The sequence below is a fragment of the Podarcis liolepis genome, assembly GCF_965112155.1.
Source record: "Podarcis liolepis genome assembly, chromosome: 13".
Taxonomy (NCBI): Eukaryota; Metazoa; Chordata; class Lepidosauria; order Squamata; family Lacertidae; genus Podarcis; species Podarcis liolepis.
Window position 1 is genome coordinate 51,519,410 of NC_139573.1, and position 26,206 is coordinate 51,545,615.

At 44.1% G+C, this 26,206-nt stretch overlaps 1 protein-coding gene and 1 long non-coding RNA gene across 4 annotated transcripts in view; both read right to left on the bottom strand.

Annotated features, from left to right (window-relative positions):
• Positions 1 to 24,638, bottom strand: part of VSTM2A (V-set and transmembrane domain containing 2A) — a 37,403-nt gene extending 12,765 nt beyond the window's left edge. Inside the window, exons 1-4 of one of the 3 annotated variants that reach the window (XM_083473374.1) lie at positions 23,891 to 24,638; positions 21,646 to 21,797; positions 18,481 to 18,519; positions 12,005 to 12,338 (exon numbers count right to left, since the gene is read on the bottom strand). In XM_083473374.1, coding sequence (XP_083329500.1) covers positions 12,005 to 12,338; positions 18,481 to 18,519; positions 21,646 to 21,797; positions 23,891 to 23,966 — 601 coding nt within the window. In that variant the 5' untranslated portion in view covers positions 23,967 to 24,638. The remainder of the gene's footprint in view (positions 1 to 12,004; positions 12,339 to 18,480; positions 18,520 to 21,645; positions 21,798 to 23,890) is intronic. The other 2 variants (XM_083473373.1, XM_083473372.1) reach the window with 2 other exon arrangements.
• LOC310691503 lies at positions 649 to 2,791 on the bottom strand. The gene is made up of 3 exons (XR_014518526.1): positions 1,951 to 2,791; positions 1,273 to 1,904; positions 649 to 1,021 (listed from the first exon to the last, which is right to left on the bottom strand). It is a non-coding gene; the product is annotated as an uncharacterized lncRNA (long non-coding RNA).
• Positions 24,639 to 26,206: the final 1,568 nt, after the last annotated feature.

Here is a 26,206-nt window from a genome sequence, read left to right on the forward strand (position 1 = left end):
GGCAGGTGGGTACCACATCCTGAAGTAACAAGTTTTGGGAATCCTGATTCTCCCAACCACCTTAAAAGTGTTTCCAGATGCACATCAGATTTTTCCTTGACCAATTAACTTCTAAATAGAAATGCCCCCCACCAGTTTTTACCCAAAGATGGCATTCCCTCCCCCTGCAAGCACACACACTGTGGAGTAGGCAGAAAAAACCCAAAACTGATTGTGCACTAAGCAAACCTGGCTGATTTTCTTGTTTGACAGGCAAAACAAAAACCCTAATTGGCCCCTGGGGTGACCACCTAGTGCAGAGGTAGGGAATCGTTTTCACCCTGAGAGCTGCATGTCCACACGGGCAAACTTCTGGGGCCCACCTGCCAGAGGTAGCAAAACGTTGGTGGCGTTGGTGGCCAAAGTCGGTGGGACAAAGGATGTACCTCATTGTACACAAAAGTCTGGATGTTTCTACAGCCCCTGGCCCTACCCAGGCTCGGCCCAGTGATGAGGCAGACTGAGGTGCCCACTTTGGGTAGAGTGGGCACCAGAAGCCCACCTCCGCTGCCTGCTCCACCAACTCCACTGGCAGGGGAGAAGAGATGCAGAAGTCGTTTGCATTCCACACCACTAATCTAAGTCTCATACTGCAGCCAAAAGATGGGTGGGTGCTATAAAGCTGTAAAGAGGCCTGGCTTGGAGGGCAGAGGCTTATTTAGACACAAAGCCTTGCCCCACTCCAGCACTGGCGCAATGTGCACAGCCAGCCATGCATCTAACATTGTAACATGTCTCTCTTCCGTCCAGGGCACCAGTAAGACACCCACCACAATCTTCATTGGGCAGCTGTGCAGGCTGATAAATGTTGCCATTTCAAAAATCTGTCATAGTCCTTGCATCGTTTTCCCTCCCCTCGCCACAATATATTTGCATGCCAATAAGAATATACAAGGGAATATTTGAAATTTCCTGCAATTTCCAATTTCCCCAACTCAATAAACAAAGTTGTAGGTTAAGTGTGAAATGCTTACCATCCCAGCTGGAAGAAGAAGAAGAAGAAGAGTTTGGATTTGATATCCCGCCTTTCACTCCCCTTCAGGAGTCTCAAAGCGGCTAACATTCTCCTTTCCCTTCCTCCCCCACAACAAACACTCTGTGAGGTGAGTGGGGCTGAGAGACTTCACAGAAGTGTGACTGGCCCAAGGTCACCCAGCAGCTGCATGTGGAGGAGCGGAGACGCGAACCCGGTTTCCCAGATTACGTGACTACCGCTCTTAACCACTACACCACACTGGCTCTCGAAAAGTTGCTTAAGATTATTATTATATTTTTCTTTTCTTAATTGCTTTGATTTTGGCAGGCTTCATCTATTAAACTTCCTAAGCTGCCAACTGTGAAACACTGTCAGATGCTAATTACCAATGAACTTTGTCAGATAAAAGATGCCATTATATGTCAACTATTATATATAGTCAAATATATTATACCAGTGGCCTGGGTTCTTGAAAACACACAAGAAGTTTTTCAGTGAGAAGTTACATAACCATGGTGCAAAAACTTTCCCAAGAGAGGAGGTTTCCTCATCATTCATTTTCTTCTGCAATGCACAGCCACAGGTGACTCTTGGGCAACATTCTTGAAGTGGACACACTCGGTGTTCATTTACCTAAGCAGACGCCTTAAAACATCCCCCAGAAATCTCTGCAACGTATTGGGGTTCTGTGATATATCCTTGTGCATGAGCTATCAGTATTGCAAAATATTATTTTAGAATCTTCAGAGGAAATGAGTGCAGGAAGGGGAAAGTCGATACAACCAGCTCCTAAATCCCATCCCCTTGCAGACCATCTCTTATAGGTAGGTGAGTGTGTTAAGGAATGCAGCTAACAGGTTAATTCCATTAAAGAGGAGAGAGTTCGGTCCTGAGATGCACTTGGCTGAATCTGGTGACTTCCTTATCAGTGCTACTGGGCAGACTAGGCATGCAACTTTGTGTTAAACGGGATCAGATTACAATGTTGTTGGTGGGTCATTGGTCGCGATCAGGAAGGAGTGGATCATTGCAGAACTGTGAAGTTACCTGAACTCTTTGAGAAGAGCTCATTTGGGAGGAAGACTTGGACAATTGCCAGACTTCAGGACTCAGGGAATTCTAAGCAGTAGCAGGACTCTGTGCAAATTGACTTAGAACTTGCACGTGGACTTTGTTCAGCAAGGACATTGAAGTATAGAAACCCCTCTGACACCAGAGAGACAAAAGCTTTTGTGTAACCTTTTATAGAGTGGGAAAATACAGGGTGTGTGTTTTGTGTCAATTTAAACAACTCTGCTTAAGACAACAACTGTTTCACACTGGTGAGCTTAACAGCTTTACTGAAGCTTCCAAGCTGCACACAGAGAGAGCAAAATTCATAGGTGTCGAAGATAAACTCACATGCCAACAGAGGCTGCTCACCTATCAACCACCTGATGTCAGAGTGATGTCAGGTGATGGACACTTGCCAATATTTGAAGGAATGTCACTGTAACTGTAATCAGTTTCCTTTGAAGATGGAATTTCGGTGCTACTTGACACTGGGAGCGCACCTTTGAAGAAACTTCAAAGCCTCTGCAAAGGGGGAAGTGCTCTGTTTAAAAACATGGAGTGAAGCAGCTGCCTTGGGTGGCATAATCCTGCAGGGTGGCACTGGATTTTGCCAAAGCTCACTGCCATGTGACCCCAGTAAGCATGCCTTATGACAGGAGGAAGCATCTTCCTGTTTCACCTCACATGGCCAGGGCCGGATTTAGGTTTGATCAGGCCCTCAGCTCCTGAAGGTGAGCTGTCCTTTGTCAACAACAAATTGTCACTGGGTTTTTTTTGTATTGAAAATATGCTATATAGCAGGGTTACCAGATGTCCCCGTTTCCCGGGGACAGTCCCCGGATTTGCAAATTTGTCCCCAGACAAATTCCATCCCGGGAATGTCCCCAAATTTAATCTAATGTCCCTGGGAAACATGGCAGCAGCAGTCTAAGCTGCCCAGAGCCAGCCTAGTAGCACAGTTGGCTCTGGCTGGCTTCAGGAGCTGCCTGCTGCCATGGCGCCCACCATTTTACCTCACTGGAAGTCCCCATATGATGTGTTGTGCACAAGACACATCATGTGGGGACTCTGTGTAGGGGCTGAAGATGCGGTGCTGGGTGAGAGCTGCGCGGGGTCGTTGAGCTTGGTGTGCTGCTGCAAGGAGGGAGAGGGAGGGAGGGAGAGGGGGGAAGCACGGCTAGTTCTCCAAGAAAGACCGGGACCTAGAGGAAGGCCGCGCAACAGAGGAGACCGCAGAAGAGAAGATATTACTTCTTTATTTTTTTAAATAACTTTTTTCCTCTCTTAAAAAAATGATTGTTTGAATGATTGATTGTGTCCCCAGATTCATTGAAATAAATCTGGTAACCAGGTAATTTATGGATCTAATAGGCATCTAAAGCCATTTGCACATAACAAAATATGTATCTTATCAAAGTAATTGTTGAACTGAAATACAATTAAGATGAAGTATATTAATAGTGAAATACTTTTAAATTTTTTCGGGGCCCCCAAGAGAGTGGAGCCCTAAGCTATAGCTTGTTTAGCTTATACCGTTTTTTTTGCACCATAACACTCACTTTTTTCCTCCTAGAAAGTAAGGGGAAATGTTTGTGCGTGTTATGGAGTGAATGCCTACGGGTGGCGGGGGGGATCTGCTGCAGTCGTGAGCAGAGGATCCATGGTTCCCCTTCCTTCCCTCCTCCGTGGCTCGCTTTGAAACAGCAAAGTGGGAGAAGAGCCGCTGAGTGGGGAGGAGAGAGGGACAGAGAGCCTGATTGCTTTAAAGGAGCAAAGCGGGAGAGGAGAGGAGCCTTCTCCCCTTAAACCCCTCTTCTGCATTATTAACAGCATCCTTCTCCACCCACCCCACGCGTGTTCCTTGTCCCTTGAGTGCTTTTCCTTCCCTCCCCACTTAAAACATGGTTACAAAGCACGGATCCACATGGATCCTTAGGATTTTTGCACTGGGTCACCCCAAATTCACCATCAGATCACATAGCATGCCCATGGGTACAGCTTGCAGCCAAAAAATCACTCACCCACTGTTGCCTGGGGCCACAGTGCTGTAAAAACGTGGTTACAAAGCATGGATCCACATGGATCCTCAGGATTTTTGCATTGGGCTACCCCAAACTCACTGTCAGATCACATGTCTGTGGCCACAGCATGAACCACAAAAATCATACATCCGCTGTTTCATTTAGAATATATTTTTTTCTTGTTTTCCTCCTCTAAAAACTATGTGCGTGTTATGGTCGGGTGCGTGTTATAGAGCGAAAAATACGGTATGTAAAAACGGCAAGGCACATGGCAAAACAGGACAGGCCTCTCTTGGTTCCTAGTGACCCCCCTTGAAGCTCCTGATAGTTCCTTTGTAGCTGTCTCTATAGTTACCAGACACATGTGTGACTTCGTTTAATTAGGCCCGTAGTCCAGATGTTCTTCACCCCTGTTTAATGCCTAACATTTATTGAGTTTGGTGGGGAAAGTTGTCAAGGAAATCTGGATAATAACTGATATCAAAATGTGAAGTGGAGAATTTTGTGTCCTTCACTTGCTGAAAAGACAGCACAGTGATGGAAGCCTCAGCACTCTAGATACAAGCACAGTCATTTCCCTTTGTCACAGTAGCCTGGAGGTAAAAATGAAATAGGCTCACTATCTTTTGTCAGTTCTCTGACAAAAAGCACCTAGAGTAAGTTCAAACAAAGCAAAGAAAGCCAGGTTTTGTCTTAATCTCCCCAAGAGAACTGGAACGGGACAAGAGAATGAGATAGGAGCCTTTGAATGCACTGTAATTACATACAGAGGTGGGATTCTCTAGAGCTCTGTTGAAATCTGTGTGGCTGTTTCAGTTCAGTTATCAATCTTTTCCTCAGTGCTTTCTAGACATGAGGTGAAAATAAACAACTTTCCCCAGTTGTCTGAATGATAGGGTGGTGTGGGAGCAACTCTCAGCTCGATCTTGAGGGTGAGGCAGGACATGGAGCGATGCGCAGCATGCCATACGGCCCTGACTCCTGCTGAGACCACGGCAACAGAGGCTCTTAGTTGAGAGCAAGGAAGAGATCTTTATTCAGGCACAGTCTCAATACACAATACACAGCCTCAGTAGCAGCTAAGGAGTCACAGCAGCCTTTATGCTCAGGCTGGATGAAAGGAGAGCGTGGCCTGGCTAGAAGCAGTGCTTCTGCCCTATGAAGACCAAGCTCGGCGAAAGGAATTTGCAACTATGTAGAAACAACAGAGGTGTCCCAATAGGTTGGCATACCCAACCGCCAAGCTTCTAAAGTTGGGACAAAGTGGGCTTACGTGTGAAACTCTCATGCCTTGTAATAATAATAATAATAATAATAATAATAATAATAATAATAATAATAATTTATTATTTGTGAGGTGTCCAAGAGCTTACAGGGTTAATAGCTCAAGGGAAAAGACGTCCTGTCCCCGGGGTGTGCTTCACCTATGAATGTGAACTTACTTTCACTTTCTGTTTTGGCTGCGAAGGAGAGGCAACATGCCGCTGCTCTCTCCTGGCTGCTCTTCCTGGATTCCAGGGAGTCTTGTTTCCCACATCCATAGCAGCTATATGCTGTGGGAGGGAAGTACCTGTCTTCTCCAGTCTCTATCCCACCCCACCCCCATGTTATCCTCTTGTTCCTCCTCCTCATCCATCTCAGCCTGCCACTTGACGCCTGAGCCCGGTGGCACCTATAGAATCACAGAATTGGAAAGGACCCTGAAGGCCATTGAGCCGAACCCCCTGGAACGCCAGAATCTCAAGTAAATCATCGCTGACAGATGGGCTTAGAATCCTCTGCTTAGAAACTTCTGAGGAAGGAGAGTGGTGCATGGCTCCTTATAGCCAGCATCACCGCACCCATCCTCATGTCGTAGAAGTGGTAGTATAAGTATCACTGCTCACTTCGTGACCAAATAGGGATGTTTTGCCTGCCCTCTCAGTTGGCATATGATGTGCTCCCCTCTCCCTGCCAATTCCTCTTTACTGCACCTGAGAGAAATGATTGCAGTAAAGGACCCCTGGATGGTTAAGTCCAGTCAAAGGTGACTATGGGGTGTGGCGCTCATATCGTTTCAGGCCGAGGGAACCCTTCATTTGCAAATTCCTGCAGCAGACAACATACTCCTGTTGCTACTCCAGGTCTTCTCTAAACCTAGACTACTGAATCTCCTCTGCTGTGCCCTTTCGTTGTCTCTTGTTGGATCTCCTTACATCTATCCAGCATTCTGCTGTCACGTCTCCCATTGCTCTGATCATGTGACACCTTAAATCCCCACATTGGTATCCTCTCCACTCCCAGATCTGGGAAAACTGACCTTTAAAGTCCAGCAGGGTCTTCTGCCTCCCCCCACTTCATCTCTCTGCTCTTATTTCCTGATATATCCCTTTGCTTTTCCCAACTCCACTGCTGACCATCATGGCAGTCTGCAGTTCCCTCAGAAGACCTCATCCTTCCACCTCTGCTACCTCATCTTTTCAGAACCACCTTTGAACACCTGCATGATGCAACTTCTCTCACTCATTCAAATCCTTCTTGGAAACTACCTTTTTCCATTGAGCCTTTGACAACTAGGCAACTGTGCAACTATGCCAAAGCACATGCTGCTGAAACAGCCATGTACTTTCCATACCTTTTCTTCCTCTCTTGCCTCTCATTGAAATTTGGAGATTGCAAGCTCCCAAGGGCAAGGATTGGCTCTTCTACTCTATAAAGTCTCACACGCACTGATGCACACTACAGAAATAAATATGAACAACATAAAATCACTGTTTAATAGACATAAGAATTCAGGAACTGAGTTTTAGCAAGAATATATATTCCTTCCTTTTCCTCTGTCAGGGCTTGGCATGTTTATGCCCACTACCAGGAACCAACATAGGAACTGCTGCAGTGAGGATATAGATTCATTGAGGGGGCAGGACCATGGAAGGTGCTCAAAGACCTTCTAAAAGCTGAAATCAACATTATCTGGGGGAGGGGGTGTATGGCAGTGGGAAAAGCAGAGGCAAGAGCTATAAGTGGGTAGTAGTCCATAGCTGTCAACTTTTCCCTTTTCTTGCGAGGAATCCTGTTCAGAATAAGGGAAAAGTTGACAGCTATGGTAGTAGTCATTGTAGTCGTATGGACCCTCCATTTACAGTAGAAGCATACCTGACTACCAGATACTGGGGACAAACTGTGCAGAATGACTGCTGTACGTTTAGTAAGGCCCTATGGTGTGTTGGCCAACTCCATTTGCTGTAATCTAGCTAAATAAAATAGAAGAGGAGGTAACTCTGAACCCATTGGGATTAGGTGTTCCTTTAGAATGAAATATACTTTGTGATGTATTAACTTCATTCAAGAGCAGATGCTACATTTTGTTAAAGCTGAGTCAAAACTACTCGGCTTTTCATAAATATTTTCCACCAAATCTTTTTTTAAAAAAAAAAATTCTTAAGCTAAAATATATTCAGTGCAGCCCTGTATTTTACCCCCCTCCGCCCAATACCCAAACAAAGCATTTTGTAGTTCACAGTTGGATAACTATTTGTAGAAACGAATTATTATGTATATTCTGCCTCTTTATGCAACAGGGATACAAGGCCCACAACTCAAAATCCTATACAACTGAATAGTTCTCCTTTACAAGTCCCACGGAAACTTAAGGTAGCTACACAAAATCTTAAATAAAGGCTAAGTGAGAGGGTGGGTCTAAAAGTTAGTGTCAGGTAAAGAATAAAAATTCCTGATGAAACAAGCTTTAATCTGGAAAAGTGCAAAGAATTGCGAGTAAATATTTATGAAACAGGAGGGAGAAATCTCCCTTACTGCTAACTGTTAATCTCTCCTTCAGGGATTGGAAACCTCCAGTCTGTAGGCAAATCTTGGTGCACCATCTCCCCAAACCACACCTACCTGTCAATCATCTGATCTCACTAAGTGACATCAGATGATGGGTGGGGTTGGGTCCTGCTTTGCCAGTAGACCCTTGCAGAGAACAAGACTGAACCTTCTGCTCATCGACTGATGAGCAGAAATTTCAATCTTGCTGGGTGCCTTTTCAACAACACATTTCCAGTAGAGAACAGGCTAGCAAAGCAGAACTCTCTGCCTGCCCTGCAGGTCAACTCTGGTAGGTGGGTGATACCACCCCCATACCAATCATCTGACATCATTGTCAAATCAAATGACTGACAGGTGGGTGGTCCTGCCCATGTGTCAAAATTGGCCCTCAGAAGACCAAGATCTGGTCCACCCTACGCTGATCATAGTTCTCAGTTCCCTTCAAGTTCACATCAAGATCTTCCACAGTTGCCTCATTTTTTGTTCACTCAAAATTCAAAACAATTCTTTCCGATACTATGAATAAAACGAGAAATGTTCATTTACATGAATTTTGTGTTCCATTTCTGTATTTTTAGAGCTGCATTTGTTAGATGTGTTGGCAGGAAATGCCAGATGGAACTCTGAAATTTGTTCTAGAGTGATAATGCTTGAGACCTGCCTGGACGAATCTGAGTTTCACAAATACACCCCTTCAGCGAGGAGCGTCACAACTTCATGTCCTTGCGGGGGAACCAAAAGATCAGTGAGTTAAATGATCTACTGCAATGCGTCACCATCCACATGTCAGATCCTCGCAGACCAAACCCCTCTGTCTAGACCACAATGCTGCTGAGAAAGCTTGCACACAACAGTGCATCACTTTGAAACCCGCCAGTTTAAGCTGAGCCAGTAAAAAACAACAACACCAAGCCACATGCTTCAAGGGGAAAATAACCCTTAATCATTTGTCAATACAACATGCAAAGCTTCTACATGACCCACTATATGAATGGCAACAAAGACCTTGACTATGATCATAGCCCACCTGCTCCTAAGGGGGTTCAAGATGGTGCCATTTACTATTTCCTTGTCTCTTCCCTTGCTTTCCACTTCCTTCTGCTTTATTATCATTGCTGCAACTATTTACATTTAGAGGCCCACACTTTCTATCTATGTTGCTCTTTTTGGTGTCATAATAAAAGTATTGCCCAGCTGTGAATATTGGAGGATGTTTGCTGAATAACCACCATCTAACACTCTTTCCTGAGCTGCAGGAAAATGTTGACAAATCAAAGTATTTAATTTCGCTTGTTCAAAATAATTCTTATAGATGAGTCACCTTGCTATGTATTCACACCAATAGTTGCAAACAGTGAGATATAGATCTGTATATACCGTATTTTCCCCTCTATAACACAGAGATTTTTTCTCCTAAAAAGGAAGAGGAAATGTCTGTGCGTGTTATTGAGCGAATGTGTGGTCCCTGGAGCCGAAAAATCAGGCAAAAATCAAATCGCGCTTCACGGAGAAGGGAAACCTGAAAAGAGGAAGTGGCTGCTTTCCTGCATTCTGCCTCAGGGTCTTACTGCCCACCCGCCTCTGTTTCGTTGCTGTGTTTGCTGAAACGGAACAAAGAGCAGGGAAAGCCCCTCCCCTCCAGGCAAGCAGAGGGGAAAGCAGAGTTCCTCTCTGTGCTCCGGTGCTGCTGGGGGAGAGGGAGAGAGAGAGAGGGGCGGGAGGGAGAGAGAGAGGGGGGGAGAGAGAGAGAGAGAGAGAGAGAGAGAGAGAGAGAGAGAGATGGCTGGCTTGGACGGGGAGAAACTTTTGCCTTTCTTTCCTCCCTCCCGTTAAATCCCTCTCCTGCATTCTTAGCCAGCTGCACACCCCTCTCATGTCCCCTCTTTGTTTTTCCTTCGCTCCCCACTTAAAATGTGGTTACAAAGCATAGATCCATATGGATCCTCAGGATCTTTGCATTGGGTCACCCCAAATTCACCATCAGATCACATAGCATGTCCATGGCTACAGCTTGCACCAGAAAAATCACGCACCCACTGTTGCCTGGGGCTGCAATGGTGCAAAAACGTGGTTACAAAGCATGGATCCACAGGAATTCTCTGGATTTTTGCATTGGGTCACCCCAAATTCACCATCAGATCACATGCCTGTGGCCACAGCATGAAGCACAAAAATGATACATCCACTGTTTCATTCAGAATGTTTTTTCCTCCTCTAAAAACGATGTGCGTGTTATGGTCAGGTGCGTGTTATAGAGCGAAAAATACGGTATTTGATTACACCATAAGCCCTCGGTGCTCTCTTGTCAAATGGAAACCAAAGTCTAGCAGTGTCCTTGCAACCTGTCACCACCAGTGGGAGCACAGAATATGAGTATATAAAAGTGGTGTTTCTGCCATGTAGCCTTGTATCAAGGGGACATTTAAGGCATTCGTAGGCATTCATAGAATCATATGTGTCCTTAAAGCAAGACCATAGTCCTCAGCACCATATTGAATTTGATCTGCTTGGAGAAAATAACCAAAATAATATTTAACTTGCACATTTGTCTTATCAGAACATGTATTGCCGCTGGGGTGTTTTACAGTGTTGGAGAGAGAGGAAAAAATGCTTGTTTTCATCAATCCACAGCAGAGTCTTTTTATATTTCCCCCTTCTGTTGCTAGGTTTCCTCTTAAATTCCATCTGACCGCAGGGCAGCACACCAGCAAAATGTACTGCTGTGTACATTCACGTCTCGTCTGTTCATTCAACACTATGGAAATCTACATCTCAGTTCCCATATGTCTACAAATGAGGCATCAGTGCTACTGTTGTCATTGTTAGTTATCTCTATCATCTTACTGTATTTATAACAATTGTGTAAGATGGGTCAATATTATTATTCCCAGTGAGAAAGTGTAGCCTACTTAAAAAGGCCACCTAGCCTATTCATGCCAAAGGCATCGTGATTCATCACTCGGTCTCTTAGTTGTAAAGCTACCCCAACTCTCCACACTTCCACACCCAGTCAGAAATCTGGGGGAACTTTGGAGTGGTCAAATTCTCCTCGCCATTTGGCAGAATGACACAAGACTGGCTTACCTAGTGGTTTCATGCAAGTAAGCAGACAGGATGTCTGCATTAAGCCAATGCCCAAAACTGAGGAATTACATACAAAGGTGATGAGGGAAATCATATTTATATTTGGAAGAGTGCTACATTCCAAAATATTAAGACCTTCACGGTTTCCCTCTCTCTCTCTTTCTCCATTTGATGTTCATTTGATATCTCGATGCATTTTATCTCTAAATGCTTGTTTACTATCAATAAGCAAGTATTTAGACAAAACCATCCCTACTTATAGACCACTATGACAAATGCAGCCCCCCAGCCATGTGTGATGGTTCAGCAGGACTAAACCTCCTTGGTTTTGTTGCCTGCACGAGACTTCAAAAACAAGGAGACTGGCTAAGCAGTAGGCAGGACAGAGCACATAGCTGGCGGATTGCAGTTTAGTGAGTCCCACAATGTGCAGCTTAGTCCTATAGAGACACCAAGTAAACTAAGACAAAGAAAAGAAAAGAAAGGTGGTGGGAGGAATAATAGTAACGTTTTATAGCACCTTTGAATAAAACTCCTCTTGCTTTGGGCCTTGATATTTACTTATATTCTCTATTAAAACCTTTGCTTAGGTCATTGAGATGTGCTATTTTGCAATTTCTTAGAATTAGACCTACATAATTTGTGACTGATCAAGCCATGCATTGAGGCCTTCCTAGCACTTGACAAGCTCTCCCTTCTGTCCTATTTTTTGCAATCCCCCAAAGGCATCCGTACATACATGGCTCATGGGCTACGTGCATCTAACTTGGTGGATAACAAGCTGTGTAGTCCTGGTTAAAACATAAGGGCACTTTTTGTCTTGTATAGTCAGGAGTACAAAAGTATGGATTTTTGTACAATGTGTTTTCCTAACTGTGCTTCAGGTGTAAGAAAGCGCATATCATGTTTTTGTCCAGTAAACAGCCTTTCCCTCCTCCTTTTTATTTTTTTTTAAAAAAACCACACGTTGCAAAGTCATTAGCAACAAAATCCTTCAAGTGCTCAAAATAGTTACGCATACCTGATTGTGGGCTTTGTTTGGGGATTTTGGCATCTGCTGGAGGGATGGAGGTGGGGCGCATACGTTGGCTGGCAGAGTTATGGATGCTACTGGGGATGGCTGCTGAGATGTTTTTACGAGGTTTATCCTGTAGCCACATTGGGGAAGCTTCAAAGGCCTGCATTCGTCGGGTGTGGCTGTTTGCATTGACCTTGAGATGGGCCTGGACTTTGTATTCCTGGAGGTCTCCATAATTGGCGTCAATCACTCTGCACTCATACAACCCTTCATCCTTTTTCCTGACTTTGGAGATCTGCAGTTTGTGGGAGATGTCGTTCCCTTGTACTTTCACTGTCTGCAAAATTTCCAGAAACAACATATCACGTCAGACATTGCCACCAACAGGTGTTCCAACCATCATCTAGAGAAGGAGCAGCTGCAGGGATGGTGATTCCCTTCTCTCTGTCAGAAACAATTCTACTCTGGCTTTCAGTTGCCCCAGGACTGTAGAACTGAAGGGAAAGCAAACTCTGCCCCCCACCCATTGACCAGAGGACTAAGGGTTGTTGGGCTCTGCATGTGTTGGGGGTGAGTAACTATTCTGCAGGGGAGGAAATTCTTTTTTTTTTTAAAGTACCTCTAGATGCCTCAAGTACCTCTCCTTCACAGGAGAATATTTGGAAATATGTTCCCTCCCGTTTCACCATCCATGCATGCTGGGTGCAACTCTATTAGTATTTAATGTTATTTTAACATCATTGACCTGGCATAGCTCAGTTGGTAGAGCATGAGACTCTTAAATCTCAGGGTTGTGGGTTCGAGCCCCACGTTGGGTAAAAAATTCCTGCACTGCAGGGAGTTGGACTAGAATGACTCTTGTGGTCCCTTCCAACTCTACAATTCTATAAAGGAGGGAAACCATGGGCATGGCACCTACATTTCCCAGCCCTCTCTTATCGCATTGCTTCCTTCATCCATTAAAATAGATTGTTTAATTCAACATTAAATGAAACAGCATTTCTAAAAAAAGAAAAAGATAATGTTCTAAGAATGCACAGAATTCACCCACAAAGTTATTTGGCAGCCTCCCTCCCCCAGTGACTACAAATAGGTGTGAGTTTGTTGGTTGCCTTTATAGGGTAGTGTTGATATTTTCTGAATGTGTTGTAAACTGCATTGAGGTGGGGGTATATAAAATAAATGCAGAATAAATATATAAACCCTTCTGACAATATAAAAATATTTAGTATTGATATAACATTTTCTTTGGTGTACAAAGCCCTTCACATTTATTGCCTTTCCAAATTCTTTTATCAGTTCTGTTTAAAGTAGGCTGGCATCCTTATTATTCCCCCATTGCAGATGGTGGGATGAGTTTTGTGATGTGAGATGATGGCTTTGGCCAAGACCACCTAGTGGGTTCATAATTAAAGCAAGATGCTAAGCAATATTGTATCTAAATAAAGAACACTAAGGGCACCCACCCCAGACACAAACTGGACAGGAAGGGGGCCAAACAGGCACTAAAGGTCATGTACTGATTAGGTAAGTTGTTAAAATAGTGGCTGACATGTCAAAAATCAATTGCAGACTGAATGTGGGCAGCAGGCAGGACAGAGTGGTGCCATTGCAATTTCTCATTTGCTCTATACTTGCCACCTAGGACTCTACATCACATTCAGCCATTGAAAATGGCCAGGGGCAGGGAGAGAAATTATACATATCATTCTGTTAACTATCACTGATTGGATAGTGACGTTTGAGAGGCGTTTTGCACAATAGCTTCCCAGCAGGAGGAGCTATTATGAGCTGTGACAACTCTGCATTTGAGCAAAAGGACCCTTAAATGTCCATAACCAGTCTTAATCTCGCTAAGATTATTTTGTTCAATATGTCACATATCCATTTCCAGGCATGTCTAGTTATAGCATTGATTTGAACTTCACAATCCAGAACTCTTAACTTCTGAGCCAGGGGTGAGGAAGACCTATTGGGGACAGCATGCGAATGGTGGACTGGGCCAGAACGCCTCACTCATCCATACAAATGTATGCCCATTCACACTCTTCCATCCATGTGCTCTCTCTTTTTCTCCCTCCCATCTCATCTCCCTCTCTCTCTGCTTTTCTCTTTCTCCCTTCCATCTTAGCATTTTTTAAAGTCCAGAAAGGGGACCCCATGCAACAATCAGGCTTTTCTAAAGCTTCCCTTCACACACACTGCAGCTTTTTGGAAGCCTGATTGCAGTGCAAAAACAGTGCAGAAACTGTGTGTTCCAGGCCAGGTGGGGTGATGCCATGGGCTGAAGGTTTCCCACCCCCTCTAGGAGGGATGTCAATGCTCAATGATATCTAGCTATGTGGAAATTGGGATGACAAAGAACGTAATTTTCCAAAAAGGTGTTGGACCAGCAAAATCCATATAGATAATAGGGCTTTATTTATAGTTTTATTTTGATAGCATAGCATTCCTTCACCTCTTGCTCTTATCTTCTTTCCCTCTGTCCTTCTTACCCTCTAAACTCTATGCTTCTAATTAATGGCTTTTAAAATAAATCAACGTTTTTCCAAACTGCTCTTTTCAAACATGCATTCGTCTCCTCCTTCTACTAAGCCTGCTTTTAATTAGAGGGCTAAATTGGCTCACTTAGCCTTGAAACCAGATGTTCAAGGGCCACATTCTCTTCTGGGCAGGCAAATGTGTGCAAATTTTACCTTTGCACTGTAGGCTGGTTTCTAGAAATGCTCTCACAAACCTCTCTGCCCTTCGTCCAGGTAATAAAAAAAGAGGCATTGCCAGAGCTTGCACTCTTGCAGGGTGAAGCGGGACCAGCGATGGCAGGTGGCCTGGGGAAAATAGGTGGAGCGTAGGGAGAATTTTGAATGCCAGATAAAGAGACCAAGAGGAACAAGATTGTCCCTCAAGCCTGGGGTCCAACACACCTGCTTTATTCCACCAATATCCTTTCTTTAAAGATAGCAGCTGGTGCTGCAAGGGACAGAATTTTATTGGAACTATGCTGCTGGGAGAGGGGTTAATATTCCTTCTGACCATCTTCCTGACTAAAACTGTTCTTCTGAAGCTACCAAGTGTGCCACAGGCAAATGATAATTTGGGAGGTAATTTTGATTAAGAAAATGACACTGGGGGTGGGGAGTGAGCATCACCTACCACCAGCACCCAAGTTTTGATTTGATCCCCACTGGCTGATCTTGGGGGGGGGGGTTATTTGGGGTGGGAGGAATGACTCCACCTCACAGTCCCTCCTCTCACATCTGGTCCTAGTTCCCATTGATAGCAGTGATAGTTAAGTTATACACAACTGCCTTCTTCCATTGATCTCTGTGGGAGAAGTAAGCCTAACCCATGGGTAGGCAAACTAAGGCCCAGGGGCTGGATCCGGCCCAATCGCCTTCTAAATCCAGCCTGTGGATGGTCCAGGAATCAGTGTGTTTTTACATGAGTAGAATGAGTGCTTTTATTTAAAATGCATCTCTGGGTTATTAGTGGGGCACAGGAATTCGTTCATTTCCCCCCCCCCCAAAATATAGTCCGGCCCACCACAAGGTCTGAGGGACAGTGGACCGACCCCCTGCTGAAAAAGTCTGCTGACCCCTGGCCTAACCAATGTGTTCTTTCTTGGAGTTAAATCCCACAATATCCTATGGCATACCCTCCAACATTTCTTTGATGAAACTAGGGACGTCCCATTCCATAATGATAATTTTACTATTTATACCCCACACATCTTACTGGGTTGCCCCAGCCAGTCTGGGTTACTTCCAACATATATAAAACCATAAAGATTAAACATTAAAAAGACTTCCCTATACAGGATTGCCTTCAGACAGCTCAGGGGGTCAGGCAACTCCATACCCTCCAACATTTCTCCAATGAAAATAGGGACATTCTAAGGATAAGTGGGACATTCCAGGATCAAATCAGAAACCTTTTCTAAATCAGGGACATCCCTGGAAAATAGGGACACTTGGAGGGTCTGGTATGGGACTTACACTCAGGCCAGCCTGTCTAAACCTGCAGTCTGAGTCACAATTAACTTTACCAGACTGGTCCATGAGCTCAAACAATGTTTACTGCAGGATCCAATTTCCAGTGTTCCAGAGGTGTCACCTGCCCCTCAACAGCACTACACAGTTGCCTGTTCATCATGTATTTGTATTATTTTATTGCTGTTGGCCGCCCTGGGCCCGGCTTCGGCTGGAGAGGGCAGGATATAAATAAAAATTATTATTATTATTATTATTATTATTATTATTATTATTATTATTATTTGTCATTGGACCAAGTTGGTGGAATATGGGATAAGAACGGCTACTGAATTTCCCTTTCCTAAAGTGACATTTTGTCCTTTTTGTCAGGAGAACTCAGGATGAGTGTGCAACAAATTTTAAGGATGTAAAAGGAGTTTTGAGTGCATTATTTTTCCTGGTGTGGGGATATTGCACATCTCCAATATCCCCATCCTTAAACATTTTTTCCCCTGGTTTTAATTGCATTAATTGCAAATCAAACTGCTGTGAGCCATACTAAAAGCAGACAAGTAGTATAGGTGTTTAAAACCCATGTGACTAAGCAAAAACACCCCCCAAATAAAGCTGGGCCAAAAGTTCTTAGTGGAGAATGTGGGGCTGGAAGGAGGGTTGGAAGGTCAGTAGACAAGAGGAAACCCCCTTCCACTGGCTCACCTTATTTTGTAGTGCCAACAGTTCCATGTTTACACAATTCTCTTTCTAAGAACACTTGCAATCATATAACATCATCCCATGGGGTTGGGGAGGGATGACAGTGACTGGCAGGCACTGAGAGGAATGTTGCCACTGGTGGAAAGGCCCAATTTTTGATCTCCTCATCTTAATCACTATTTTCCCCATTTTTCCACCCAGGAAGACTGCAGCAAATTTTGGGGGGAGAGGCATCTCAACTCAGTGCTACAAAAACTTGCAGGCATGAGATTGTCCAAAGCGTGGGGGATAGAGATGTCAGGGTTAATAAAATGCTTGGCAGTTTGGGGTCTACTGGGTTGTAAAAGTTTCGGTGGGTCTCAAGTTCTGTATGCTTCAATTAATACAAGAACATCTGGAATCTACTCTCTCCCTCAGTTATTAAGGTTTTTTGTGTGTGTTTCCCGCATAGTTCCATGGCATTGTAGCACTTTGAAAAGCACTCTCCTATATTTATTTAATTGCATTTCAGCTAAGTAATAAAATAATATTGAGGGAAAGAAAGAAAATCTAGGTCCTACATGTTCCTAAGTTCTTGGTAATAATGATTAAAGAAATACAAAGTATTCTGAAGGGCTTGTTTTTTGTCATGCTGGGCAAAAATTCCATTAAGGTTATTGAAAGTATGATGTGCGGTTCCAAAAACAAAAAAGGCTGTTTTCTGTAGCAATTTTCTTTTTAAGTACCCATATTCATTTTTTTAAAACCACCAAAAAAAAGGATTTTTCTTCTTCGCTGTGTTGTGTGTCTATGCTTGGAGGGGGTTGGGGTTGGGGAGAATGGGATCTATCACATGACCAGATTTAAAGGCACAGTACTTTTATCTTTTCTTATTAGTTCATATGTTGTAAGGGTTCTAGATCTGCACATTGTCAAACTGAACTTTTGACCCCATTTTGGAACCTGTGTGAAAGCAAAGAATTCCTTATGGGACAGAAAAGGTAAATAAAATAAAATAAAAATGGGCACCTATGTGCTCACTGCATTCCCCCTCGTATACCCTTATAATCTTGGAGATGGTCTGAGAAGTGGAGAAATCTCAACCTGAACCAGTAAGCATGGAAGCCCATGCAGAAGCCTCTATATCCCAACACACTCCAAGTGATGTCCCCAGGTGTATGTCCAGGAGGGTCTACTGAATCCTGGGGGCATCCACAGCTGCCCTAGGTATTACTTGCAGGTCTCCAGCATGTAATAGGATCAATAATATCCTCTGTGCATGTCTGCCAGGACCCTGAATGGAGAGTGTCTTCATTTGCCTGGACTCTCGACAAAACCTCCAGCTCTGGTAGAGGCAAGGGCCACCCACAATTTGACTACCAACATCCATTAATGTTTTCTGTATACAGGAGCATACATTCTCTGTCCTAGTCTTCGTTCCCAAAGGGAGCCTGGGATGGCTAACAACATAAAATATAATGAAAATCCAATGTCCAACAATTAAAATGGCAGTTTTTACAAAGCTACAGGGCCTCAAAGGAACCTAGCCCCTTCTGAAGACCTGAACGAATTAAAAGGTTCTTTAAATTCTGCCTCAGCAGGGCCAGGGAAGTGAACCAGCTCATTTGCACAAAAGAGTTCCAAAGGCTTTCATAATGCCCATGCCCCAAAAGGCACAGGGAAAGTTGCAGAAAATAAATCCCATTCACTAGTCCAGGGCTCATGCATTTTTGGATGGTGGCTAATGAAAGACAGCACAGTAAATGGAAAGGAACTGAATATCTAGCAACAATCTATATTTTGTAATCCACTTACGCTTATCTTTGTTCCATCGTTGTCCAAATCTCTCTCCACCTGTGGGGGAATGGATAACTGTTTTTGCATACTGCAGGCGAGGAACCTCCAACATTAAAGGTTAAATCACTTATTCCCTTCCTTTCATTGCATGGGGTTTCCCACTGTTTCTGCCTGGTCCCACCCTAATTTCTGTCCAGCTCTGTAATAAGCCATGAGAACCAGAGCTCAAGCATAGTTTGGTTTGAGAGGGTTTACTGGTGGGAGACAGATGTTCCCTCAAAGGCAGCTGAATTGGCTACACAGCTGTGAGATAGATCATATCAACAAAAAAAGGCAAGTAATGAGTAGTTTCCTAATGAACTCATTGAAGGAGGGTCCCTAATTGTATTGTGATTGAACATGGCTTAAAATGTGTCTATCGTACCTCCTTCAGTTTCTTTGGCCTATGTGCCACAAAAAGTGGTGGTAGCCATTGACTTAAGGGGAGTTAAGCCAAAAGAATGGACTAACAGGTGTTAATGCTAATAGTCAAGTGGAATCTCCATGTTCAGACGCCATGTACTGCTGAATATCAGGTTGTGATGACAAAGAATAAGGAAGGTTTTGCCTTTATGCTTTTGAACTTCCCTGAGGCCTCTGGTTTGTCATTGTTGGAATCAGGATGCTAGCTAAATTAGATGGCCTGATTCCATGATGCCTGCTGCAGATCATAATTAATTGATTCAGGATGTAAATTTGCTGAACTCGTACTACACTAATGCATTAGAAACTGGATGCTATGTCCCCAAATTCTTCTGCAACCCAGAATGCCAAAGCAATTCTGCATCTGAATAGAAAATGCTTTGTTATAAACATCCAAGGCCTCATCACTAATGGCAGTTTAGTTAGAAGTAAGCAACTGTCTGTCTGTTCCTTAAGGTTCCAGAATATGTAGGCAAGCTTTCAGAAGGCTTGAAGGCTCAGAAGCAAGGGAGCTAAACCATCCCAGAGTTTTTCAGACCAAGCATATGGAAACTCCACATCTTGAAGGACCTATACTTTCTGTCAATCCCATATTGAGTACATTCAGTTAGCCTTTCTTCGACAGCCTTTGATATATTTTTAGATCATAGCAAGGTCAAAAAGGTTACTTCCAAATGCCTCAGTATTTAATGCAAATTAGTTGCTTTGATTGCTAGAACTCTCACAAAAATAAAAAACGTGGCACAATATTTCATATGAAAGGGACAATTTCCCTCTCCTCTGAACATTTCTGCCCAAAGGCTCTGTTTTCAATGCAAATAAGATGCCTGGTTGCATTTTCATCAGTTTTTAAATTATTAATTCCATTATATAATTTAACCAGTTGAGAAACATGATGGGCAGATAGTAAAATAAATAAATAAAAAGAGAGGAGGGCTCTGCCACTGATCAGGTCTTCCTTGACTACCCACCAGACTGTCTAGCCCAGGCTTCCTCAACCTCGACCCTCCAGATGTTTTTGGCCTACAACTCCCATGCTCCCTAGCTCACAGGACCAGTGGTCAGGGATGATGGGAATTGTAGTCTCCAAACATCTGGAGGGCTGAGGTTGAGGAAGCCTGATCTAGCCTCTGAAGAAGGCTCTCCCAATAGAATGTAGAGCCTTGAGAGATCAGAGCAGCAGCCATAGCAGAAATGAAAATCCTACTTCTGTTCCTTGCATAAGTAAAAGCTCCACACCGGGGGTGTTGGGGTGAGAGAGAGGGGGGGAGGGAGGGGGAGACATTGCATGAGGAAGCAGGTGTCTGTGTTTGAGGGATGTAGATTTGGGCAGGAGGAACAGTGATCAGAACAGTGACTAAAATATCCCTGAATATATGAGTTCATGTCATAGATCAGCTGCCACAGAGAATTATCTGTCATCCTGTAAGGCAATTAAGATAATTATCTAATTCTCGGCACACTGGAAGGGGCTAAGTTAAGCTGATCACATGTTTGAAATCATCAAAATTGTGGGAACAGCTCACCGGGAAGGAGAAAATAGGCTCATGTTTATGGATTAACCAGGGAACTTGTGAGCTGCAGAGTTCATTTGGGGTGCACACCAATCACCAATTTAAAATGGGCATGATACCTGAACAGGCTATGTGTGGATTTTTGATGTTTGGGTTTCCCCATTTCTTGATCTGTTTCAGTCTGAGGACCATGGGGTAAGACTGAACTTGCCCATAGCTTGTGAGTTTTCTGATGACTAATTGCTGTTGAAATACTACTTAAATAAATGGATTCTTCCTTGGAGAACACTCACATGCTCAGCCTGCCACCTATAGGCAAAACGATGTTCCTTCCTGTCACATTTAGCCACTGTGCTACATAGTTTGGATGGAGGCTGATCTCTTCACATTTGGCTGCATTTAATGCCTATCATTGCAGGCAGTCTCAGAAGAGTGAGGTGCCATATTAACAGGTTTATATGTTTGCATGCCTTCCATGGAAAATTAGTATGAATTCTAAAGCAGTCTGGATGCTTCAAATGAATTCTTCAAACAAAAACTTTTGGGGGAGGAGACAGGCTGGAAGGAAACGGAATGATAGAGATGACGCAGATTTTCCCCACTGTCTCAGGAATGAAAACAAGCATCATCTGAAGCCAGTGAGATTGTTTCTTGCCAAATAGGAAATAAGGAAGAATTGTTACAACTGAGTCAAAGGAGGCCTGTTTGATTTCTAGAAATCCTGTCTACAATAGGTTCCCGCAGTGTGTTAGTAAGTATCTCCGCTCCATGTCTTTATCAGTCTGAAACAATGGAGGAGGTAATGAAAATCCCCGAAGGGATAGAATGATAGCAAGCAGACTTCTTACTGGGAGGGGGGGGGGAGGGAGAGGAAGTCTTTGCAACAGCCTGGGTTGCAAATTCAATCCATTGCTTTGATATCTATACTGTGCCTTGTCACTGATGAGAAAAAAGAGAAAAGGAAAAGAAAGAATGCATTATCCATGCACATGAATTTGTCAACTACCAAAAACCAATTGGAAGGGTTCAAGGTTTTATCCCCTAGTGGTGGCTATTTCTCAATGGATTTCTACTGTTGTAAGATATATTAAGCCTTGGGGGCAAGACTTTCCTTGTCTCCCTGGTCCCCATTTTTTCTCTGCTTTTGGGGAGTGGCTGACTTGCATAGGATTTCAGGGGCAGTAAATTGATACCTGAGTGCCCTCACCTCTGTTCCAGGGTCTTGGTCCTCAGCTGCCCGTAGAAACCACCACTGGATTTCCAGGTACACTGAGGCAGAGCCACTCTGGAATGCACAAGACATCTCCACATTCTGCCCCTCAGTAGATGTGACATTTTGAGGGAATTCAGTAAATTTGGCTGCAAAAGAAAAGCATATCTTATTGGGATTCCTCTCCCTCAATTTTCCACAACCTCTCTTTCCTTTTTCCTCCCCCACTCCCTCTTAAATTTATCTGCCTTCACTTGCAATCTGATGCCTGTTTACATGGGAGTAAATTCCATTTAATGCAGCAGGGCTTATTTACAAGTAAATATGCATAGGCTTAGGCGGGTGCTTTCTAAGCCAAGTCTGTATTCTGAGTTCAGTGGAGCTTACTCGCAAGTAAGTATGCACAGGACTGCAGCCCTGTCTCCCTCTCCCTGCCCCTCCTTTTTTCTGATTCTAATTCTCATTCCTCTTTGCATCCCCATGTTTTTTCTTTTTTCTCAGACCCTTTCCTCCCCCTCCACCCCTTTATCCCTTACAAACATGTATAAATTGTTTAGTAAGCCTATTTTGCTTATGGACAAATTGAACACCCTTACCAGTATCTCACTGGAGTTTGCAAAGTTACAAATAATTACATGCAAATGTTCTTAGGAAGGCAGTATTTCAGCATTCTAGCTTAGGGATCCAGGGCAGAACCATTTGGGAAAATCAGCTCAGATGATTTATTGTATTTTATGGGTGACATTATACCATATTAATTATTAAACATATTGTAGACTACTGGAATAGGGATCCTGTTTGTTTGTTGCATTATGTCTAAATATTTCGAAGAAGTAGCTTGTCATGTGATTATTTGTTCTCAATTTCATTTTCTTGTTTTGCTTGCAGTGTCAAGCCAAGAAAAGACTTGATCATGTTTAAGTTTAGGAGATTCACAAACAAGAAATACTTTGCCTCTGGCACTTCAGCATGGCCACCCTTTCCAGTTCCATATGGTAGAAGACATGCATACTGACAGTCCATTCCAGGATGCCAGCATATATCTTAGAAGAAGTCATAATCATCACAACCTTCTTGATCCACTTTCTGCTCATATACGGGGCTTTAAGAATGTGATCCATTCAATCAGCTGTTTGAAACCCTCACTGACAGGATAGACAAAATAATAATAATAGAAATAATAATAATAGCTAACAAGAAACACTTTCAGTTTTCAGAAAGAGTCGAATTTACCAGTTTACCCACTTCTTTCAATTCTATGACGTTACAGGTTGATGGGGGGGGGGTAGACCGAAAAGACTGCAAAAATAATCCATGCATATGTGCTAGGTTACGCCCTGGGACTCATAGCAGTGCTATATGAGGAAAAAAGCTGCCTTTACTTTTTAAGTACTTAAATTCCAAGTAGGCATATGTGAAAATAAGCCCAACACCACCAGTCTCCACGCGTGTTTTCTACAGCGTCTCCTTCCGCTCCCCAGCCAGCACTGTGATATCTATTCACCTCATCAGCAGGGAAAGAGATCATATTTCTGCATTCTCAGTCTGTTTCCCCACCACCACCTCAGCCAGCCCTCTCTCCAGAGTTAAAACAAACAAAGCGGCGCACGGTTGTGGGTGCAGCATTCGGCATGGATACGATCTATCCATGGTGCTGAAATGATCACTGCAGCCCTCAAAGTCTCCAGCAACTGAAAGGCTTCTGCAGAGCAGGGGCTACTTGGAATGCAAGAGGCGCCTTTGACAGGGTGATGGGGAGGGGGGGTGTGCTTTGTAGAAACACATACTTGCAGACGAAAAGCAAGGTTTAAGAATACGGACCTCAGGGCTCCTGAAAAAATTGGGGAGGGGGGACGGCAACGCTATGAAAACACTGCACTATTCAAAGCAGACAAGCACATCCCTTTTTCACAGGCGCTGTGTCTGTATGAATCCTGAAAACAAGAGTTGGAAGATACACAGTGGCATGCTATTTCCCCCCACCCCCGCTCACGCACAAACATTGCATCTACTCAGCCGGGCTATGTTATGCTCATGTTGGCAGGAGATCGGTTTCATATTCACTTCGGGCGAACTTTTTTCCCTCCAGTGGGGCGAGAATAAGGCTAAGGCAAAAAAGATAGCACGACGTTTCCATTCCACATGGCTTGCCCCCCTCCACAAAGATCGCCCCGTCCTGCCCGCCACAGACCCTCCGGCTGCAATTTTGGCCAAACACACACAAAAACAAGGCATCTCTTACCTTGGGAAGAAAGTCCTTGCTGAATGTATAATACCGACAAGGAAAGGAATCCAACATAAGCCCAGAAGATCCCCATTATTCCAGAGCGAGAGGGAGGGGGGGTCACATCGGGGTAATGCCAAGAAGACGCCCGTTCCCGAAAGGCAAGGCAGGGCAAAGGGTTTTTACAAGGCTATTGGGCGCTGGAGCCCCAGCTGCACCGCTGCCAGCATTCTCCTGGCAAGGCGGGAGGGGGGGGGCAAGATCGGCTTCCGACGGAGAAGGAGAGGCTGGGGGTTCTCGGGTGCCTGGAGTCCGGATCCAGCCCTCCCCGTGGTTGGAGAGCGGGTGCTTCCCGGGCGTCTTCCTTCCTTGCTACCTGGCAGCTCCGTCAGCCCCTGCTGTTCAGGACTGCGCGTTGAGCGCCCTCCCTAAACATTCAGCCTGCTTGAAAAGTAGGGAGGGAGAAAGGAGCTTAACTGCGCTTCCAGCACTTCAACTCGTCCCCCCCCCCCTCCCGTTCTCCTCTTCCTGGGAAAGGCTGCGTTTAACGGTGGCTCCTCGGTGGCTTCCCTCGCCCGCTGTCCGTGGTGCTGAAAGACGCACGAGAGGGAAGCGACTAATGGAGATGATCACGGAGGGCAGCAGCTTTCATTGAGCTGATGGGGGGAATCTTCCGCCTCCCACCTCAGACTGAGAGGTCAATGCGGTGGTTTCGTAGACGATGGTCTCTCTCTCTCTCTCTCTCTCTCTCTCTCTCTCTCTCTCTCTTACCCCCACCCCGACATCTCTCTCAGGCACACATACACACAGAAGGGGAAATATTTAAGAATGAGTGGAGCTTATTTCCTCTCCCCGTTTGGTGTTGTGAATCTGTAAGCCTCAGATTTTTGAAAGGTTTGCTGTATATGCAGTCAATGTTGTTTGTTACATGGGTTCCTCATAGTCGCTTCCCACTGTAAACCAGACACCTGAATTCCAGAATACATGCTTTAGAGTTAGACACACACACCACACACACACACACAGTTTTATGTGCACAACAGCTAAGGTTAGAATCCAGTAATCTCTACATAGATGCCAAAGTTTAATTGGTAGGTAGAACTCAGCAGATCTCATCCCTGGACACTGTTTCTAGACCAATCCTGTATCCTAAAATTTAAGGTAATGATAAAGAGAACATCTGAGAATGTTCCAAGTGTCTCCCTTCACCTTTAAACAACTTCAAGCAACCTTTGAAACCAAGGTATTTCCAGGCAGACTTGAATACTAGCATCTCTTCTCAAATTTAAATCCCCACAAATGGATGCACTTTGAATCAGAGGGGAGGGAAAGGGGAGACACGTTTGGACTACCCTGTGACTATGCTAATTGTGACTCAAAAAGCTGGTTAAAGTGTGTGTTGAAGGGTAATTAGCTTCTTTCATCTGATGTTACATATTTGTATTTTTCCCAACATGGTTAAGAAAAATAATAATTTATAGCGTCTATGTGATTTACTGATTTGTAATTTGTAAGTGCAGAGGAAGCCTTGGGGACCAGTTCATGGGTGAAATTCATTACGCTGTTAAATTAAACTTCTTTTTAATTTATAAGTGTATTTCTTATCACTTAGCAATAGAAATACTGTTAAATAATAATACATAGACAAGCTCTCCTTATTCCTGACCCCAGCTTAAGAAGGTTGCCATAACTAGGAACTAGCTGAGGCTCCCCCTTCAATTTAGAGGTGGTAAAATGGCCATCTGCATGTATTTGAAGCGCTGCACATAGATGAAGCAATTATTGCCTGTTGCTCCAGTCAGGGATGATGGGGATTGCAGTCCATCAACATTGGTTGACCCATGATTGGCAAAGAGTAGAATAGAAACATACAAGTGTAGCCAAAGTGGCCTATGAAATAGGAGCCCATGCCACCTGGACAGGAGGACAATGGTTTGGCTATGGAATCAATTCTGGCTCACAGTACTGACTTCACCTTCACTGCTTCTGCTGTGCTGAAGCATATTTCTCAGCTCAGTAGATGAGAGTCAAAACCACCCTATGGCATGAAGCCAGTTTGGTATAGTGGTTCAAGTACTGGACGAAGACCTGGCTGGCAAGGGTTCAAATCCCCTTAAGCCACAAAGCTCTCTGGGTTACCTTGGGCCAGTCACCCACTTTCAGCTTAACATATCCTAACAGAGTTGTTGTGAGGATAAATGTGAGGATAAGCCTTGAGCTCCTACTGCTACAGAGGGCAGGTCTAGGATATAATGGACTAAAGATATTGGAGGGCAGATTTTTGTTGAATTTGAAGAGAAATGTCTTGATGGGTAAAAGCAGTTCTGCAATAGG